The sequence below is a fragment of the Pygoscelis adeliae genome, unplaced genomic scaffold (genome assembly GCF_000699105.1).
Source record: "Pygoscelis adeliae isolate BGI_AS28 unplaced genomic scaffold, ASM69910v1 Scaffold282, whole genome shotgun sequence".
Lineage (NCBI taxonomy): Eukaryota > Metazoa > Chordata > Aves > Sphenisciformes > Spheniscidae > Pygoscelis > Pygoscelis adeliae.
Genome location: NW_008824352.1, coordinates 3,045,776 through 3,067,918, shown reverse-complemented (window position 1 = coordinate 3,067,918; position 22,143 = coordinate 3,045,776). Strand labels below are relative to the sequence as shown.

Here is a 22,143-nt window from a genome sequence, read left to right as displayed (position 1 = left end):
AGATTCCTTTCTCTCCTTTATGCTTTTAAAAGTCTCCTAATTATCCCTTCTGCAGATAAATAAGCAAATCATGAGGTCACCTTTCTCTGCTTCTCTGGGTCAGCTTGAGCTATCTTTTCATACCAGGTCTCAAACATTACATCCTGACATTCATCCATCCACTCACAGTTTTGCTTGTAGTCTGCAATTTCATCTTCTTCACTCCACTGACTAAAAGAAAAGCAAGCTCAAAATTAAGTTTGAATGCAATCAGGCTTCCTTCCCTCTAATGTAACTTGGGATACTTTTTTTTTTTTTTAAAGAACAAAGTGCTATAACATGCTAATAAAAACAGAATTGTGAGAACTCCAGTTCACTTGGTTAATAAATGACCATATAGACACCTGCTTCTTGCCTCTGTGACAATCTCTTAAATACATATGGGGAGCATAATGCAAAATCAGAAAAATCCATGCTTACATAACTGCTTTAGGTAATGCTGGCAGATCAGATGAGAAATTTTAAAAGCTTTTTGGCCTTTACATTTGCTCACATTTAAGGAGTACAACTACTATAAAAACGAAACATGCAGGTGTTAAAACATTTGATATTTATCAAGACAAGAAACAGCATTATCTACCTCCTGCTACACTGCTAAACAAGTGAAATGTTCCAGCAGTAATCAGGTTAAAGATAAAATTTTAATAAGTTTTTGCACTAGTAATGCTGCAAAAATTTTCAAATACTTAAGTTAAGCCCTTGAATACTGGCCAAAATTTTGCCATACTTGTTAGTATTTTTACTGCTTGTTCCAGTACAAAGTTTAGGAGCCTTTCTTGGTAAAAATGGTATCAATAGTTAGAACCATGTGAGAGTTGCATTCTTCCTGACTCACCAAATGACACTGTCATGAATACTTATGTTTTCTTGTGATGTAGTCATAAGAAGATGTGGTAACTGAATCTCAACAAAGAAGGAAAGATCGCTTGGTTCCCAACTCATATCCAAAAGGTGAAGGAGAGTTGTCTGCACACATGATAAGGCAGGAAGCAATGATCTAAATAAAAAACAAGACAACAAAACATGACTGCTCTAACCTAAACCTGAAATTGCATTATTTGGGGATTAATAGAGGGGGACAATCACTGTACACTGATATCCAGGCTTTACTCTGTGTTAACTCTGTGGCAGAAACTGAGGCTTACTAATGTATAAACTTATACGATTTGGCAAGAAGCATAGCCAACACAATTTGAAATAAAGATAGTATCTTTTATAGATTCAGTTGAGATTGAGCATTAATTGCCTGAGCATTAGCAAGAGGGTCATCATGGCCTGTATCAGAAATAGTGTGGCCAGCAGGAGCAGGGAAGGGATCGTGCCCCTGTACTCGGCACTGGTGAGGCTGCACCTCCAATACTGTGTTCAGTTTTGGGCCCCTCACTACAAGAAGGACGTTGAGGTGCTGGAGCGTGTCCAGAGAAGGGCAACGAGGCTGGTGAGGGGTCTGGAGAACAAGTCTGATGAGGAGCGGCTGAGGGAACTGGGGTTGTTTAGCCTGGAGAAAAGGAGGCTGAGGGGAGACCTCATCGCTCTCTACAACCACCTGACAGGAGGTTGTAGCGAGGTGGGGGTCGGTCTCTTCTCCCAAGTAACAAGCGATAGGACAAGAGGAAACGGCCTCAAGTTGCGCCAGGGGAGGTTTAGATTGGACGTGAGGAAAAATGTCTTTACTGAAAGAGTGGTTAAACATTGGAACAGGCTGCCCAGGGAAGTGGTTGAGTCCCCATCCCTGGGGGTATTTAAAAGACGGGTAGATGAGGCGCTTAGGGACATGGTTTAGTGGGCATGGGGGTGTTGGGTCGACGGTTGGACTCGATGATCTTAGAGGTCTCTTCCAACCTTAATGATTCTATGATTCTCTTGCAGTACAACATTTTCTTGATATTTGCAGGAACTGATTCTCTTTGAAACCTTTGCCATGTTCAGTTGAAACTAGACAAAGGACTTGGAAGTTATTGGCAGGGAAATAGACATTATAGTCACAAAATTCTCATTGCTTTAGGACACCTGGCTATAAATCCCAACAATTCTAACCAGGATGCTACCAAAACATGAGCTTTAACATTAAAGTATGGTTGCAAAATTGTGATATTTATTGTGGCATTACTCTTGCCAAAGTATTCCACAATAAATTTGCTATTTCTGGTATTTTACTATTAAGCTTCAGAAACACACTGCAGAATTGTAACTACAAAATGCCGTAATAAGTCAAAGTTTTAACATTGATAAATTTATTGTGCTTTCCTGCATAGTATTAATAGAAAGGTAACTTGGCATTTTTGATCCAAGATCAAGGTTCCTTATTTAGTTCTGTAAATAATGCAAAGTATAGTCAAACTTAATTAGACATTAAGCAATAAATAACAAGTGACAAGGGAAAAGGTGAGGAAGAACAGAAGAAAAAAAAAAATCTCACATAAGTGATGCAAGCAATGTACTGTACCTGTCATTAATAGTGCTAAATCCCTTCACAGAATTTACCAGGAACAAAACAAGCTGATAGTAGGACTCTCGAATCTCTTTGTGTAGCTCAGCACCACAGCCTTCCAAGTTTCCAAAGTAGCTAGAAATTAAAGACTCAGTTTAGTAGTCTAGAATTCACTGCTACATTTTAGGTAGCATGATTTGTGCAGATTTTACAAACAGACAATCTTTTAAACGCTCCCCACAAGTGGGAAGGATGTTAGTTTTGTTTAAAATGCAGTCTGCTGCTTTCAAAGAAAAATAAAAGAATCCTGTACCAGGAATTGGAAGTTAAGAAACAAAAGAGGCAAAGAGAATATTCTCATGGCACTAACAAAAGAACATTCCTTCAAATTAAAAAGGTGCTTTACAAAAATCTAACCAAGATCTTAAAGGAAATCAGTGCGCTGCAAGATGACCATAAAAAGCTCTTGACAAGTGAGAAACCAGCAGACAGAGTTCAGACAGCACTGTCCAGACACACGACAGAAATCAGACCTACATTCATGAACCAGAACAGCATAGTATTAGCTCCTGCTTTGAGATAGTGCTTTCTAGTTGTACATAAAATTTGAAAAAACTTCCAAATTATCTTTCCTTACTTAGAACAACAATTGCACATGCATATAATCGATATGATCTTTTCGCCTCTTTTTTTTGTGTGTATGTGCATGCCCTATAGCTGGTACATAGCACTGCAGACCTTAGCTTGCATGTCCATCACTTCAGCCTCTGGCACATGAGTGGAATCTATCACCCCACAATAAAATTTGTCTTGTACAGGTATCACATCCAAAGTTATGAAAATTCACGAACAAGCAAATGCTTGACTAACAAGATATAACATGCACCATTCTTGGAAGTTAGTTCTGCTGCCAGATAGGTATTACCTTGATTTACAAAGTAAGTTCACAAAAATTATAAAGATGCAATGCTACATAAGTAATTACAAGTTAAATGGGTTAGATCACTACAGCTTTACTGGATGAGAAAGAAACCAATCTAGAATGAGACAGGAACTTCAACTAAAGCAATAACTGAAGACTCTACAATCTTTTTGAGTTTGTTTTGATCTGGTTGGAATTGTAAAGATGTTTCTAGGTATCCACACTGTGATTCAACCGCATGATACCCACTGGCATGAACAGCTGTACAACTAGGTCCCATTTGAAAAAGAATTATTTTTTTTTAAATGAAGCACTCAAGATATGCATAGTAGCCTAAAAACTAATCCTCAGGTCACATTTTTATTATCCACGTAGATTAAAAAACAATAACTTTCTACTGTTTTCAATATACATGACTGGGAGAACACAAGGACTAAGACATATTAAATCACACAGCTGAGACTTGTCTAAATAATTACTTACTTAGTAAAATCTTTCTGACAGGCTAGAAGTTCTAAGAGAAAAAGTACACACGGTGGATGAAAACAGTGTGGCTGCCCAAGTGAGTCTAGGCACTGGCGGATTGTCTTGAGCACTTCCATAATATTCTGCCCTTGGGATTTTCTCAAAGCAAGAACCTTTAAAACACTAAGAAGAGCAAAAAACATCTATGAGGACTTCAAAACACTGTGCTTAAAATAACCCAAATAAATCACAATTTAAGAAGTACTTGACTAGTTACACAAGAGTTTGGTATCTACATTTCCAAGTGTATTTCAGCAGTGGTATATTGCAGTTGGAGTGAATGATAAAGCTTCAACCAGAATCCAGGACTTCCTGCACCAGTCCAAGTTTTAGAGCCTAAAATAGACAAACTGAGAACTGGAAATCTCTCTTTTGATTTACATTTTCAGAGTATCAAGTAATTTAATGAGAGATGCAACTATTCCATATTTGGCATCAAAAATTTCTAGTACTGCTATACCATGTCTTCACTGTTTGTAGATAAGAAGCAAAATGCCACTGCAAACGGATCTCAGGAAGCAAGATAAGAAACAGCCAAGTAATTGTTTTTCACATTCTGAAGTTGTACATGATAGAAGTGAATCAAAGGAAATAATACTCTCTACGAGCCCCTACGTGGTTGTGAATAACTGAAGTTTGATACATAAATCTGACAACCATTTATGTACAAAATGGTTTTCAATGCTATCTTGCAGCTAAAAGATGTTTTATTCCATCTGAAGAGGTCTAAAGACAGGTTTCTGTATTTTATAATTGGCAACGTTTTCAATTTGCTTACCTTTCATGTGAAAGTGATTGATCCTTAATAAAGTCTAATGTGTTTTTCAATATAGGATATTTCTCCTTCACAGTAGGCACAGCTCTCGGCTCTTCCATTGATCTGAAAGACAGCAGCCTTAGTCTTCCACGGCTAAACTGAGATTTTCGTGTAGGAGTGGAAGGAGGTGATGATATATCTTCTTGCTGTGAAACTGTATTCTCAACAGGCTTACTATGAAATGCAGATGCTTCTTCTGTTTGGAGGGGGGCTGGAACTTGTTTAATCTTAGTATCAGATTGTGTCATTTGGCCCCCCTCTTTTGAAACAGGATGAGCTACTCCATTGGAAGACAATGAGTGTGCTGCCTGGAAGTCCGTGTCCACAACAGAACCTTTTCTTTGGCATTTATCACCGACATACTGTTGGATATCATCAATATCTTGGGCTTCCAAACTGTCTGAAGCAGAATCTTTCGTCTTTGCTCTTACGGGCAAAAAATTCAGTAACAAAAGGCTCTTCTGCATACAAAGTTTTGCTGCAGCATAAAAATTGGAAGAGTTAAAATCATGACAATAGAATGCCAAACTTGCTAGAAAATACAGCTCAAAAATACTGTTTTTCTTATTATATTGATCATGACGCTATCAGTTACTCAATTGTAGATTTCCAAATGCTAAATTTGAGTAATCACACTGAACCATATGAAGCACACAGGAGTCAATGAGAACACATTTTATTCTAGTAACAATCAGCTGCTCTTCTAACATCAGTTAATTGTGATATCAAGTATCTACAAAAATAGATGAATCTAAGTTCAGAACCAGGTGACCCAAGTGAGAGGTCACTCCCTGTAGAATTTTCTCACGTACTATTTTCTGCAAAGAATAGCAGAACACAATCCCAGATAGTTCACGTAATGTACACTAGTTTATCTCTTAAGGTATTAAAAAGTAATCCCAGTTGCTAGCTTACCTTTTACAGCAAAAATAATGACTAAGATTTACAAGGCAATGCTTTACTAAACTACCTGGAATGCTTATACGTTTGGAAAGGCAACACTTACCAAGAGTTTCTGGGTTCACCTCACTTGCTTCTGCATTCTGCTTCTCCTCAGTATCATTTCCCCTACCCATCAGGGATTTCTGCTTCATTTCCAACTGTAGACAGGATGTTAAAATAGTTAAAATATGACTCCCCCTATATATCTATACAGCAAGGTAGTATGAAGACTGCATCGCATTAAAGGAATTTAATCTCAGGAACAGATGACAGTATTTACTACTCCCTACCACAGAACAAAACACCCAGTAGTCTAAAAGAGCAACACCTAAACTATCAGAGCAGATAACACAGCCTCATACCAAGATGCTCAAGGTTTGTAGGCTGAGACCCTTCCTTGTCTTGTGACTGGATGTGCATCGGCCCTCCAAGAAAAAGAAGGCTTTACTCCCACCACTCAGGAAAAGATGTACATCTAGTCATGAGATAAGGTTCTCAAAAGCATCATGTCATCTAACTAGTGAGTACTGTCAGATGCAAACATCACCTGTCACGCAACGGGTACAATGCAATTACCCATCTTAACATCCATCTGCACTCATTGCATCTCTAGTGTATCAAGCTGCCAGGAATTCTTGCAGGCGGGAAAGAGGAGGGAGGAGGTCACAAGTTACTAGAACAGTCAATTTGGCCGGCCCACATCCGAAGGGCTCACAAGAGTATCAGAAAAGTGGGCCATAGACTGAATTAGCTGTTCTTGAAGGCCACAAAGTTGTTAACATTTAGAATCTCCCGCAGACTAGTGAAATCTAAATGAATTTTGACTCTCCGCAGCTGCAGGCGATGATGCGGACACCTCTCACCAGGCTGTGAGCTGATGACACCAGCTCTTGACATAAGGTTTATGTTTCAAGGAAAATTATGTGCCAAAAACATACTCTGAACTGCAGCCAGTTACTTGCTTGTCAAAGAAGCAATTATTTCCTTTTCTGTTAGCACTGCATTACTGTGAGAATGACGTTTAAGACAGATTTCTTTCTATGCTACACCTCAAAAGAACTCCAACTGCTATGTAAGAATCTTCCTAATAAACACCACACATTCTTGCTGAAAAATAACACAAATATAACTGATTTTGAGTCAAATTCAGTCCTAAATACTCAGGATGACACACCTGGGGCTGAGGGAAGGAGGGGAGTGTAAGAATGCATTTAAATTTTTAAGTTCAAGGTTCAGAAGTGAATATATGTTCGTCCTAAGTGAAAACAGTTGACCTAGAATCACTGAAGGAAAACATGGTTCCACCCTACTCCTTAACATTTCATTGTAAAGTATTAAGGTAAATGACATTAATAGATATCCTCCTGAGTGATCTTACCATCCATATTCTAATTGAATCAGCCAGGGAATATACTTGTGCAAACTCATCACTCAAAGGCACCTTGCCTCCACTGTTGACTGGAAATGAGAGAAAGAAAAGTCCTGTTTATTTACAGCTCCATTTTTACACAACTTGACTACGTAACTAAATTATGCTAGAGCTTTCCCTTCATCTCTCAGTCAATACTTGGAATTATGCCTGTAAGAAAAAAAGGGAATAAAACCTGCCAACTTTCATACACCTTAAATACATAAACTGCACCTTGACAGAGTTATTTGCTAAGTTAAATATCTTTCTCATCTCCGCCCAAAATTGATGCCTGCAGCCACGGAAAATTAAAACCTCTGCCTATACATGCAAATATTACTAATGCAAACTGATATCAGAATAATCAAGAAATGCTTAGTATTAGCTTAAAGGTCTATAGATGTATTCAGTTATCATTTCCCCCTGCCTTTTGTTTTATGCTATGAATTTCTGGAATGGACTTTCAAGATCAGTTTACAAAAATTGAAGACCTGACAAAACAGTTTCCATCAAAACTGGCCTGACAATGACTATGGAGAAGACGACATTCCTATTCACGGTCTTCCCTCTCCCATTCCCCCCTTTTTTTTTTTCCTCCTTCTTTCCAGCACTACTTGTACATACTTCACATGGCATAGGTGTGCATGGGTCCTGAAATTAGTCTGCCCCAGCAAGACGACAGATGAAGCTATTAATGTAACAGCAGGATGGATATCTTACCCACTCATTAATATTTTCCTGAGCTACCACAGTTTTCAATCTTACTCAGAAAATTAGACCAATCGTCAGACATAGACAAAATGACTAAAGGCAATAACCACTTTAGTCATCAAGTCAGTCTTTGTGTCAATCATTTTTACCCATGACTTTATAACTCAAAATGTAAGATGTTTAGCTTCAAAATTGTGAACAGAAAGTGAAAGCCTAAAATGAAACCCTTCAAAAACCACGTAACACCTTATTATCCAATACTTCAAACATATCAATAAGCTTAATGGAAGGATGGTGTAAGTTAAAAAGTTGTTCATTTTACCTACTGAAAATATATAAATTGTAATACAATGGACATTATACAAGTTAAAAGCAAAACATTACCTTTTATTTAAAAAAATAAAAACTAAATTTAAAATATATATATATTTTGAGGATGCCAAGGTTAGTTTCCACAGTATAACATTCTAGGAGGCAATTCACACCTCCTCCACCCCCAACATTTAAAATTGTATATAAGTTGGTGCTGGCTTTTTAGCAAAGATATAATGAGAGTGGAAAATGATATAAGACCCTCTAATCACTGGGAGCCACACTGTTCTGAATTAAAACCCCAGAGGACATCACTACTCTGGGTATATCCTTATAAGGCTTAAGTCAATAGCTTATGATGGTTATTAATATTTGGACAGAGCTCTGAAGATAAAAGCATAGATTAATAAAATAAACACTCTAGAGAGAAGGCTTACCTAGTCTACCTAAATGATGGCGTCTTTATACAGAACATCTTTTTAAAAATTGTCACACTAAACTGATTTTTCAAAGTTTATAAACTGAACTATAAGATAGTCTTTTACAAACTTTAAGTCTTCATTATTAAGATAGTCTAATATTAGAGTTACCATATTTTTGAAGCTTCTCATATAAATCTGGAGTGAGATACACCAAAGCAGCAAATGTTGAGTTCACAGCTTGATCAACAGTGGAACCAGCAACTATATCTGTCTTTGGGGTCTGTTTTTTACATGCCTGTATAAGTCCTTTGAAAAGTTCAGATTTTTGCCCACTGAAGTCCTGGGCAGGATCTGATTTTGCAAAGTCGATAAGAAAGTTACGGCAGTCATCTTGGTAAGAGCTCCTAGCCTGGAAAGAATGTTAGAAAACATTTACTTTAATATTATCTGAAAAATTTTTGCAGTTCATTTCTACAATTAAGTCAACTTGCAGTATATCTGCTGCAGTTGAGCAACCTGATCTAATGAAAGATGTTCCTGCCCAATTCACCATTAGATGATCTTTGAAGGTCCCTCCCAACCATTCTAGGATTCTATGAAAATGGAAACTAATAAAGGGCACACAACAACAGCTTCTCTCCTCCTTGATATCCGAATTAAACAGAGCATGGGATGACAACTTTAGCACAACGGCATATGCTTAAGGATGTATCAACTAATTAAGTCTGAATGAAACTGTGTGATGCATAGGGATTTCATGCCAATGAAACAAAAGCAGTGGTGTAAATACCTCTTTTTTATCTTGGTGCAGCCTACTGGCTCCCAGGAGTGCCTCAGGACACATCTGATGCCTGAAGACAGGTTTCCACAGAGGAGAATTAAGAACTGATGTTACTTTCAAAGGAGGCAAGTCTGCTTCACTACCTAGTTCTGCAAGAAATTCGGAACAGACACTTCAGTTACTAAATATTTTTGTCCATTTTTACAGATTAATGAAAATAATAAATGTTAAACATCCAGGGGCGGGGGGGAGGGTAATGCAAATAGACTGAACAAACAAACAACATTCTCTAACTTCCGTTTCTCTAATGTGGTGCAGAAAACTGATTACCCTTTCTTTAATGACAGCATCAACATCTTATCTTATAGTGACAATATGTTACATTCTGGAAGGACTTTAAATTAAACATTTTTGCTGTACTTATATCCATAGAAATTCCCAAACAATCTGCAAGAGAGTTTAAAGCTTTTTCTCCTACAAAAGACGTAATAATTTGCTATATGTAAGGAAGCTCATAATTAACAAAGGAGAAAAATATTCTATGATAAGAACACTTCAATGAGTTCCCTAAATCCACAGGTAAGTACCCACCTAATTTTCCAAGGTAAGTACTGACCACCTGATTGCAGCAAGAACTCTTTAACTTTGTTTAATTTCTCCAAAGTGGTGAATAAATTCAGATTTAGGAAGCTAGCTAGAACTGTTCTGGTTTTGAAATTAAAGAATAAACAGCTTACTATTTTTTTTTTCTTTCTTATGGCACCCATCTCACATTTTGTATTTTACAAATGTGCTTAACTTCTGGAATTAGCCAAACTCAATTTGATTGGGCAAACTCTGATATTACTTCATAAATGTAATTCAGCTTAGTAATTCAGATTACTTTCAGGTGTCCATCTCTTCCTATATTGGCTTCTGACTATTAGGAAAGTCACAGTGATCCCTGGGACATTTTCAGAGTAGTCCCGCAGGACAGTGGTCAGGCTTGCTGCACAGAGGCCACGAAAAATGGATCTAGTTCAACGACCAAATGTCGTCAAGCAGCAATACAGCAAGTCTTCCTTCTTCAGTCAAGAGGGAATTAGAGAAGGAACTTTATTTTCACAGGGGATTCAAAACATAAGGTCCTTATAGCTTCTATTTACATGGCACCACAACTTCTGGACCTATTAAGTGCACTCACCTCGTAGAGATTTCAGCGCCATACTTCGGGAAGCCAAGCGCCCCATCAACCGGGATACAAGAAGCTGTAAATCCAAGCCCCAAGAAACGGCAACATCTGGTAGGCCATAAGCAGTGACGGAAAACTTGTAGCCCCACTCATTATTACTGCTGTCAGAGTGAAAGAGAAACTGCAGCCGTGGGCCAGCCTTAAAGGTCACTTTCTACAGAGCAACAAAACAGTCATTTTGCCAAATGTACATGACAGGAAGACGTTTCAGGGTAATGAATTTCCTTCAGCAACTGTGGTTTTTCAGTATTATGTTCTGTCCATAACAGATCTAATTTCCCCCACCATCTGAATAAGAAACCCACAATGCTAAGCAGATAAAATTTCTATTCAATAGCTTAATGAGAAATTTCACAGATGATTGAGCTTTAGAAGTCAGAGCCATAAAACAACAGAGAAGCATCCCGTTTGAGTAGGTGTCATTGAAGAAAGAGAGTAGCCGCAGGAAGCACTACGCTCATTTCACGATGTAAAAAATTGTGAGGGCAGAGCATCAACAAATAAGTTTTACCCATGTAGGTACTGGCAGTTAAACATGATTATTACTTTTCATTTTGACTGACTGCTCCTTTAAGAACAGCAACAAAGCTGGATTCTTTACTCATTCACTCCTTTTATTTGCATCATTGCAGACTTTCTTCCCCACCTCCTGCCCCCCACCTTTGAGAGGGAATAAACACACACACACGCATGGAAGCACACATGCTTTTAGACAATAGTTTTTCCACAAGAATCAGAAGAATTTCCCGAGATTGAATGTATCACTTGGTTCAGAATTTTAAAGGTGCTCACCTTAGGCCACTTCTCAGTGCCAACCTTTGTATCGTAACGAGTTTTTGCACCTCTGGCATCGGTAAACTCCAGGTAATCATACCTGTGAAAATTGCAATTCATTACTTCCAAATTTAATTGTTAAGTTTTGGGGGAAAATGTTTGCTTTTGGATTTTCACAAGTGCTGCATCTCAGAACCACATCTTTCTGAACGACACCTGCATTGCTTCACGTGACTGCTAAGGAATTTACTTCATGTTTCAATGCAATAGTCCCAGCAAACACAGACCTGCTTTCCTGCAGAACTTTCCCAACCCTTCAGAATTGGTAATGGGTGCTAATTTTAACATCTGGCATATGCCTTAACTAAGCAGTAGCTTGATATGCTACCAAGAGAAACCAAGCCAATAGTTTTTGCCTAAAGAGGGCAAAATAAATACCACAAGCACAAACTGTGGTGGTCACAGCAATATTACGAAACAGATCAAGGCCAAAGGAAGCAAAATTCATACAAACAGCATGTCTGCACATTTGCCAGGAGAAATGGCTTTCAGCACGAGAAGTCATTCAAAATAACACATTGTATATTACGCGGGACAACGAAGAAATTGAAATGGCATGCTTGGAGTGCAAGAAGTATTCCTTGCACATTGAAACATGAATTGCCCCTCTGCAAATAGATATGGGAATTGAACACAGCACAAGATTAAATTACCTCCTTTCAGTTTCACACTTTTCATCAAATTCCACCTCAAAATAAGTTGCTCCATGACACAGGAAGACTGAGACCTCATGGCAATTATTTTCATAGTTATGAGGCGATTCCATTGTCCACGTTCGCAATACTACAGGCTGTTCTTGCTGCCAGCTTTCCATTTCCATCTGTAGAACAAAAATGCATTCTTGAGATACAAATGTAAAGCATTTAAAAAAATAAAATTACCACACTAGATTTTTGTGTCTATACATTCAAGTTGCCAGATGTACGTACAAGGTGGCATTTAAGAGGTTACAGCACTGATTTACACCTGAACTAGTTATAAAGACCCTTGATAATCATGGTAAAGAGGCACTTCTAAAGCAAAATTCATCTAGTCTACCAGGTGAGGAGACAGTCTTACCCCAGAAGAGCCTACAAGTCTCCAATGATAACAAAAGAGAGTCTGGATGACTAATGCAGATTTAAATATCTACACTACAGACATCCAGACTTTATTTGCATCACCACAAGCAATGAAGCTAAAAATGTTAAGCACGTACTACTTTTAATTTATTTTCCTCTTTCATTCTCAGAATCCCTCCTTCCTATCTACCTTCTAGGCTTCTCATTCCAGTTGCGCTTTCTGGTCACTTTGCTCATTTTCCGTATCAGTACATTTCTAGTTCTTCACTCAATATTTTGTTACACAACCCATGCTTTTAGAAGCTTTCCAGCTCCTTTCAAATGCTCACCAACAGAATCACCTGAGTTTTCTACGCCTTTCTTGCAATTTTGCTTTTGTTTCACTGTACTTAATAGCACCTGTATCTTTAGTTACCTTATGAGGCTCACTACAAAGGCTTTTCAGTGGTTCTATCAAAGTGCTGAATCCCTGTAGCAGAGTACAGTATGGAATGTCTAAAGTGCAAAAATCCAACAAGAAGATGACCTAGGAGAAAATACAGGTCTCATGAAAATGCGTGTAACCATAGCCATGCTACCCAGGAATAGTACAAAATCCCAATGTTCACTTACCAGCTGACGAGTTGCCATAGCAAAGACAGAGTTACTTATTTTTTCTACTATTGTTTTGCCACTATATTGAGATAAAAGTGACTGCAAAATCGTTCTGATATTTGACAGGAACTGGCCCACATCTAAAGAGAAAAAAAACCCTTAATAGCCACCTTATGGATTTGCTACCACAACCTGCTTTATCAAACACTTAAGTGCATGGTGATGTGCACAAGACGACAGACAGCAGGAAAGGCATCTGCTGCCCCAAGGCAGTGACACTCAAGACCGAAAACAGTTCAGAGAAGTTTTCTGTGATATTTCTATTGTGGAAACAAGTCATGCTTATCAACGATAATAAAAAAAAAAAAAAAGAAAAGAGGAGTGATGAGTAATTTAATCAAACACTCCGAGATTGTTTCAACAATCTCAGTGTATCAAATAGCCTCCTCTCTGTGTAAACTTATGTGCAGCTTAAGTAACAAATGAGGCTAGTAATTTTTAACTATAGCCCTACTCCATTTTAAAATGTAAGACAGGAACACAACAAACTTATTTATACACAAATAACATAAATGTGAAGTAATTTTACATAAAATTACATCTACATTAAGTACTTGGCCCAATTAACTACTCAATACTGAGCTGCTGCATTGAAAAAAAAAAAAAAACGCTGTAGCAAAACACCCCTTAGAAGTATCCAGCTTCTTAAGTTCCTTTCTTCTTGCTATTACAAGCATCTAGGAAAATATATACCACCACACAGGAGCTTATCAAAATAAGGGAAACTTCAAGAAACCAAAAAGTTCAAATGAAACTCCGTAACTGTATTTCCCCCGCCCTCCAGTATTTGACACCCAAAACCTACTGAAATGGTTTCTGAAGATTCTCCCAACATAAAATTATTGGTACGGTTAAAATTCTAAGTTGCTCAGTATGCCTACAAATCCCTTCCTAGAGACGTTAGAAATGCTATGACAGCTATGAGTATGCCTCAGGCAACCACTGGTGAACCCTTATTATACTGCAGTTTGCAAAATCACATTTTAAAGTCCTGTATTACACCACATCTAATTCTGTATTCAGTCCCAGCACTTACAGTTTTTAAGTATTTCTACAGCAAGATCCTTGGCTGAATTATCGCTACCCTTCAGTTGCAGGTAGCACCACGAAAGGAGGCTACCTTGAACAGACCAGAATAAGGAAGACAAGACCGTGCCACTCTCTTGCTGTGCAACATCCAGCATCATCATTTCACACTGAAAAATAAAGAATGTAACAAAAGCATATCCTCTTCTGCAGAATGACACACAATATGTACTAAGTAAACTGTGATGGACATTATCATCCCACTCACCCCACAAAAAAGATTAAATGCAACTGACAAGCAGCATATAACACCATGAAGCAACTAATGTATTTTGTTTTGATAAATTGCAATTTTAAATAGGAATAGCTACGTATGAGTCACTCGATGTTCTCAGAACATTTCTTCGGCATATGTAAATGACCCTCCTCCATTTACACCTCCCTTAGTGGCATGACCAATTCTAGCCTCTCAATATGGGATGATTACTTCTGTTTCCTAGTGTTGATAGGGTGCCACAGTCTTTTCAACGCTATGGAAAAATTCCTCATCTTATACGTTACTTACTCCACTATTATGAAATGTTAATGCTTAAAGGAAAATATTTCAATTGGTTGGAAAACCTAATCCTACAGACTTGAATAGCCATGAATAGTTTTATCCAGAAAAACAGGAAAGCTAGTTCTTTAGCATACATCTCAGGCATGCAGCTTGTGCTTGAACACATACAAAAATCACAGCAAAGAAGTAGGAGGAGAAACAGTGCAAAGACAGTTACCTCTCTTGCTGCCACTAGCAGAAGGGTATCCATGACTGATAGCACTTCGCTTATGTCAAAATTTGCAGAAACTCCTTTCTCTGGTAATAATAAGAGTCCACCTGGATCTTGATCACTACAAAACAAAGATGATCTTACTAACCAATAACAAGTAACACAGTTCCAACTTACAAATTTAGTTATCCTTGTGACAAATCTGTAGAGATCCTACTGTATCATTACTATGAAAATCAAAAGTGTTTGGGTTCTGATGACTCCAAACTGATTATATCCATACCAACCATCGCCATTGACAAACAATAACTTAAAAAATTGGAAGACAGCCTAGGAGAAGCCTGTGAGCAGTATACTGTGATTTCAGCACCAACTGTTATCCTTGGGCAATGTTTTATATAGCTATTGAGTTAATAAACATATTAAGTAGTAGTAGTATTCTCCTTTCTAAAGCAAAGTCCATTGATTATTTTGGAGAATATTTTTCCAGAGGAATAACATTTCTAAAAAGGATTAAATATGAACTTATTAACAGATGTGGGGTATCAGACAATTATTTTCAATTTCAAGACCCCTTACCTGAAGTGAGTACACAAGGATCTGAAGGCAAGATGTACAGATTGCTTATGTTCTTGCTCTGTGATGTTTTTCTAGAAAAGGAAAAAGATTTATTTTTATGATATGTTCTGTTTCCCTCCTCTGTGAGAAAGAACTATAATTTCTGAAGTCTACTATTCATTTTTGGTAAGAAAGGCAGGGTTAGCTCCTCTTTCTTTGAGTAAGCTGCAGAGAGAGAGAAGGGGGGGTAAAAAGAGGCAAAGGAAAAAAAAAACATTTTTACTTTAATGGGACAAAGTATGCAATATTTGACAACAAGAACTCAGATTTGTCCTCTTTCTGCGTAAAGAAACCAGGTACTAAACAATCAATTGCTCATTTAATGCTTTACCATCATAGCGAAGAGCTGGTGCCGCCTGGTCTGTCTATCTGGGAAAAAGATCGCTGCTCCACTGAGTAAGGTGTTCTTAACTTCCTCTTTTAGCATTTTCATTGGCATGAGGTTACTGTCCCCCATATCCACTACTGCTCATACAAAAAGGAAACAAAATTACAAGTTCAAATTAATACTCCATCTAATATGTTAGAGGCATAATTCAATTACACATGTTATTTCACACAACCTCAACTCCTTGCAACCCCATTATACACAGAGAAAGTGAGGGGAAACTTTTTGACTTCTGGCAAGAAAGATTTTTCTAAGGATATGTTTGTTCATTGAGTAAATTAATTCTAGGAACATTAAGACTTGACAACTATCAAAGCTAATAAAGTTTTCAAGATGTGACAGATTCTATATAAACTGGTTTATCTCTAGCTTGCTTTTCAGGAGACTGTTAGGTAATTAACAAAAAAATTACACTTGAATAAAGAGAGTACCATCCTACTTCCAATGAAATCTAATGTGTAATTCCCATTCTCTTCACCAGCTCCAGAATCTTCCCTGTGTTTCTGTAAACCTTACAGGCTCCTTGTAAGATAATTTATTTTTATGTGAAATATCAGAAATACATGAGTAACGTTCCGGTTAAAGGATCACACTCCCTGCCGGTTCAAGCAAGTGCGTTCTTCGGAAGTTTTCTATTGCAGCTATTTCCAGACATGTTGTCAGAAAGTCTATAAAACCATTTCATAGGGTCAAGGAAAGCTTCACTGTGATAGACTAATTAGCACACACTGACCTGAAGAAGAAACAAAGGAACAGTAGCTGACTTGGTCTCTAGGAATAAATATCTTCTCCCAGATTGTAACACACTTGTAAGCCAGAACAGACAAAACAGTTAATATATTCAACATAAATTACCTTCACACAAATGTCTGTAAAGCTCTTCTGCAGCTTCTGTGTGACCAAATGTTTTGCTCTGAGACGTTTCTTGAGGTTTAGCAGTTTTATTGTCTCCAGTAAGTACAGAGAAGCAGCTCTGGAGAAGCTGCAATAGCAGTGTTTGAGCAAAGATGCATTCTTCCCTTGGGCTGTAAGAAAGCATAAAACAAACAGAAGCAAAAAATAGTAAAGAAGCTCTTTTGCACCAAATAGTGACTTTCGTAGCATTATCTATCTCAGATGGATAAAAAACACTGAGTAGAGAGCACAGAGCCAAAAAAAGTATAGCTACCAGCTAAATTAATCTACATCTCAAGCTTCTACATAACATTATAGTTAAAAACACATATGGCAGCAGTAGGAAAATGTTATTTATGTAAATGATGTAGTTTAGGAAGAAGAAACTGCTGCAACTAAACTAAGCATACTTTATTTATACATACACACACAGATTAGTGCTTCACCACACAGTAAAGAAGTTACTTACTTTTGGTGAAGTTTATTGTAAAAATTCCAGAACAGCTGCAAATCAAGGCCTGTGAAATCTAAAAATGACTTGTATTTTAATCCACTCTCCTTCTGTTGAACCTTAAATAGGCAAAGAAAATGCAGGATTGGAAAATTAACTCTATAGAGAACACATTTATAAAAAGTAAATCCCTGAGCACCAGGCTTAAAGCAGCCTAGTTTCCTATAAATTTGCATTCATGTTATACTGGAACACGAATGCCACTATAAGTTCTTTCATGGATATTCCAGTGTCTAAATGTGACAGTTCATGCTGAAACCTTCCCCTTCACAGAGCTACTAATAAGGACTCTCTCTCCTCTTTCCAGATGTCTAGTCCCCAATCCCTGTCCTCCACCACCGAAAGACTTTACAACCTCTACCTCCTCATCTAATTTGATTGAAAGTACGTAATAGCCAAAAGGAGACTGCCCATGCTTCAGAATCGAAGTTGAAAAGGCACAGATGCATGCACTGTATGAACAAAACATGGTTTTGACATGTATCCTCAGAAGTAGGGTACATCATGCTGACATACATTAGCACACACCAGCCATATTTCTTAACTGTATATGTCTCACCCTAGATATTTACAGAATTACTTCAGATAAAAAGAGGACATGTTTTAATCTATGCAACTTTTCTAGCTACCTCTCTAAGCACTTTTCCCATGCTTGCTTCAGAAATAGCTACATTACCTAACAGACAGTAGAACATCCTTCTGTTGCATGTACTTCACCCAGCATTGTAACCTGATGCTGAAAAAAGGTGTTTAACTCTCTCCTAGACCCAAAGTGAGCATATTCCTAGTCAACTTCAGCAAACATACAGAGAATGCTATTTTTCAGAAACCATTTTTTTTTCTCCACAGCATGGTTTTAACAGTTACTAGTACCTAGTAGCAAGACTTTTCTTTCTGCATTCACAGTTACTGTTAGCATAGCCTTATTACTTTTAGCACAGTAAATACATGCTTAAAAAGAACTAAGAAGTAAAAATACCAGGTCCTGTGCCAGCTGCTGGATGAAATGAAGCGTCTTCAGGAGAAGAGTTGTGCCGCAAACTGTATCGTCATCAGTTTTCCTGCACTGCAAGCAGTTCATGCTCCTATTGGGCTCGTCTCGCATAGGCCGAAGATAGCCAAGAACACTCAGGCCTTGAACTCCGAGCCGTTCTGCTGTGTCTTGTCTTGTGCACAAGAACTTTATCATCAAGTACTAGAAGGATGTAAACATAGCACAAGATTTGGTTTTAAACGTTAGTACAAATTCGGCTTTTAAAAGACAGGAGTGCACATGTGTGAGGAGACTGCAGGTGGAGTAGGGGGGCAAGCCTTATTCCCTGTCAATCACCCCCAGAAGTTTAAAATACTGAGCCTGAGATTCAGGCTAAGCTTGAACTCTCCCCATGTCCAAAAAAGTCACAGTGATGGTTCTGTGACCTCTACAAGCATCTGCAAAGTTAGTTAATTCATTATCAGTTCCATTCATTCTGCATACTCTGTTCCTTGGCTCTCTAGTTACAGCATTTTTGCGGGTTAAAAAATTATTAGCTGCATTTAAAAGCAAGCAGAGGATCAATATGTAATATTTAAAACATACTTTTAAGCAATCTGTCCGCAGTGAGGTACAGAACGCAAAGCTGAAGGGAACAGCAAGTTCTGCCATTCAAATGTACTTAGTAACTCTGCACACTCATAAGTCTCGGGGACTAAGGGTTGCACAGACAACAGCAGAATGTCTTAGCAAGCAGTGACAGTTTTAGAAAAATTCCCAGCTGACTAACAACTGTGCCACCACTTCTGCTAATTTCCACACTACAAAGAAGGACTGGGGAACTATGCAACAGCTGACTCCAGAAACAAGATAAATGCAAGATCTGAAAAGCAAAGTTTCCTACTTAAGCACTACAAATCAAAACCCATATTCTGCCACTCTTGAAACAGAAAAGTCCCACACTCCTCAAGGAAATCGACCTAACTGATGGAACTGCTTAGTAATTGTTTGTCCCTTAAAACAAGGGTTGAAGAACCTGGCTCTGAAGGAATAAATGCTATAACTATGCAGTAGTTAATTCGTCTAGATATTAGAATAAAGCAACAATCATGTCATCCTCTTTAGAAATATTTCCTCATGATAAAACCAGTAGTCTGCACATTATCACATAGTTTTGCATTAAATTTTATCCTGAAGCACCATTTAACTGCAGCTATATATATGTACCTACAGAGAAAAAGAATAAAACTCAGAGGACAAAAGTTGAATCGTTTGTTTAACTAGAAGCCCATTGATTTTTACCTCTACCCAGAAGAGTTCTCCTTGCACAAAAAAGAGTTACGTTTACTTCAGTTGGCATTACAACAAAGCACAGAGATGAGCCTCTGCTCACTGTGACTGGGCCAATGGATTTTCATGGTTTCTTACTTGGGAAATTCTGCATTGCTGCATTTTGACATCAACTTCATCCCATTCTTCTTCCACTTCAAACCAGCCAATAGGATCATCATCTCCCAAATCATCACACGAACAACTGCTTCTATGTATAAAAGAATGTAACAAACTTTGTAAAGAAAAAGTTTAAAGAAACTGCAAAGATGTTGATATTCTATCAAAATATTTTTAGCACGTTACGGCTATAAAGACGAGAAGAGAAACAACAGAAACTTTCACACACCCAAACTCTATCACATGCAAGGTAAGAAAATTAAGGAAATCTTTTTTAGTCATGGTCCCTAACCTCCCCTCACTCCTAAGCAACAGTTCTGAGAAAGTAATTTAATAAAAGCTAATTAACACATGATCTTCCTATAAATTGTTTCTGTTATCAGTGATCTGTACCTCCAATAGAAAGTTTGTTTTGTTGTATCCCTTTTTAAACAGGTCTTTAAATCAAGAGGTTGAAAACAACAGCTATATACATATTTCCTCAAACACATCAAATTGGGGTTCATTAAAATCAAATAAGTAACAATTACATGATGCACCAGTTTTAAGTCATTTGGAACAATTCTCAACAGTTCAAGTGCCACTGCAAAAAGATCTAATATAACACTTATTTTCCATGTATTCATTACAAAAAGTCCACCTATACCTGTTTTTTAAAAATTGTTTGAATTCCCGCAGCTTCCATTTGTCATAGCTTTCAAATCTTTTGAAGTGTTCCTCTGCGTGGAACTTTTCCGAAGCACTATTATAAGCAAACACCAGCCCACACTGGGCCCCAATGGCACCTCTTCGGACCTAGAAGAACAAATCCAGAGCAATGTCTTAAAAAGTTGACAAGAAGAGAAGGTGTTGCTTTCACAGAAAAAGAAAGTTATGAAAAGCCACTAAATACTGACAATACTGGTCTCTGGAATTGCACAGAAAGATGAAACACGTTTAGAGAAGCGTTATAAAAACTTTTGTAACCCGCTGAACCAGGATCACGTACGTGGTTAATATTCGCTACATTTATCACCCTGATAGCACCCTAACATTAACAAGAGTTCCACATGTTAATTCTCATTCTAATTTTGTATGCTTTTTTAATTAAAAAAAATAAACAAAACTAAAATCACTTATCCCAGTGTCACTACACTGCAAAACAGCTTAGCTGCCTCTCCAGCTCCAGTTAGAATTTACTTGCCAGAAGTCCATCCACGTTTAATTATCTTTGACACTGAAATACGCATCCTTGTTCCAGGAATTAAACTACTGCTTTGCCTTAAATAAATAAATAAATTCAGCTGCAGAAGTCTCACTGACGTTTTGTCCTGCCCACGAGATTTAATCACAAGATCTTGTTTTTAAACCAGGTAAAAATCATACCAAATATTCAAATTACATTGGTGTCTTTAAAAAGAATATGAAAGACCGACATTTAATCTGAATTCACACGCTATATATCTTGAAACCTGCTATTCACAGAGTTGAAAAATTATTTTAAATATAAGATATAAGATCTTACATATAAATCCATACCCTTTAGAAGGAAACCATACACCTAAGAGTCACTGGTTTGAGTATATTGCAAGATAGAGACAAAAGCAATATAAAATAAGTGTCCCTACTACATGCTCGTGGCACCCTGGAACAATTTAAGACCTCCCTTTCCTTAAGTTCCCTGTGACTTACACCAAAGTAAAACCCTAAAATAACACTATTTCATGATGAATTTAAAATTTCAGTTCATACAAAAAATATTCTAATTCAACTCTACCACTAGGGAAAAAAGCAAGCCTTCTACTTCAAAAGCATGCAGGAACTACATACCTTTATTCTAATTTGTGTCACTTGAAATGAAGATTCAGTTCCAGTAGAAAGAATGATACTTGCTCTGGTTTTCCCAGTTTCAGTAAGAAAACCTAAAGCAGCAGTGAGAATAGAATGAGGTTGGAAGGACTGCTAGTGCAAGCTGTTTGAAAGGGAACACTAAGATTGTGGACTACAGGGGGAAAACAAAAACACACCACTTTCCTGGTGAAATGCTCATTGGTAAGTGTTTCCAAATAAAAGAGTAAGAGACAAGTAAAAAGATTGTACTATGTTAGTACACCCTCCCACAACAGCGTACAGAGATTTCTCCAGCCAGTGCCTCTCTTGGGACTGCAATATCTGCAGCAGTTTCAAGAGAGTTTCCCCATTAAAGGTTATTAGTAACTCCCAAATATTACTTTGGCTTGTGACCCTGTTCACTGACATAACTCACAGTTCCCCAAACTGCGATCCATAAAACAACAGAAGACAACCCACAAAATAACTAAAAAATAAACTCAAACGATACACACGAGCAAACAGAGGGGTAAAATAAGCATTTAGAACGTGCCTGGTTTTCTATCACAATAGCTTTCATCTACCAGTAGCACTGCACAAGACAATACACAATTT

General features: G+C 37.6%; 1 protein-coding gene across 1 annotated transcript in view; it reads right to left on the bottom strand.

Moving 5' to 3' along the window:
* Positions 1–22,143, bottom strand: part of ZZEF1 (zinc finger, ZZ-type with EF-hand domain 1) — a 56,388-nt gene that overhangs the window by 25,508 nt on the left and 8,737 nt on the right. Inside the window, exons 10-33 of the mRNA XM_009319319.1 lie at positions 21,529–21,620; positions 20,366–20,514; positions 19,699–19,810; positions 18,277–18,492; positions 17,256–17,356; positions 16,748–16,917; positions 15,836–15,969; positions 15,466–15,536; positions 14,893–15,007; positions 14,127–14,286; positions 13,049–13,170; positions 12,852–12,962; positions 12,029–12,195; positions 11,334–11,415; positions 10,494–10,695; positions 9,320–9,459; positions 8,698–8,938; positions 7,055–7,134; positions 5,741–5,834; positions 4,696–5,212; positions 3,876–4,040; positions 2,486–2,605; positions 875–1,036; positions 81–210 (exon numbers count right to left, since the gene is read on the bottom strand). Of these exons, the coding sequence (XP_009317594.1) occupies positions 81–210; positions 875–1,036; positions 2,486–2,605; positions 3,876–4,040; positions 4,696–5,212; positions 5,741–5,834; positions 7,055–7,134; positions 8,698–8,938; positions 9,320–9,459; positions 10,494–10,695; positions 11,334–11,415; positions 12,029–12,195; positions 12,852–12,962; positions 13,049–13,170; positions 14,127–14,286; positions 14,893–15,007; positions 15,466–15,536; positions 15,836–15,969; positions 16,748–16,917; positions 17,256–17,356; positions 18,277–18,492; positions 19,699–19,810; positions 20,366–20,514; positions 21,529–21,620 (3,653 nt within the window). The remainder of the gene's footprint in view (positions 1–80; positions 211–874; positions 1,037–2,485; positions 2,606–3,875; positions 4,041–4,695; positions 5,213–5,740; positions 5,835–7,054; positions 7,135–8,697; positions 8,939–9,319; positions 9,460–10,493; positions 10,696–11,333; positions 11,416–12,028; positions 12,196–12,851; positions 12,963–13,048; positions 13,171–14,126; positions 14,287–14,892; positions 15,008–15,465; positions 15,537–15,835; positions 15,970–16,747; positions 16,918–17,255; positions 17,357–18,276; positions 18,493–19,698; positions 19,811–20,365; positions 20,515–21,528; positions 21,621–22,143) is intronic.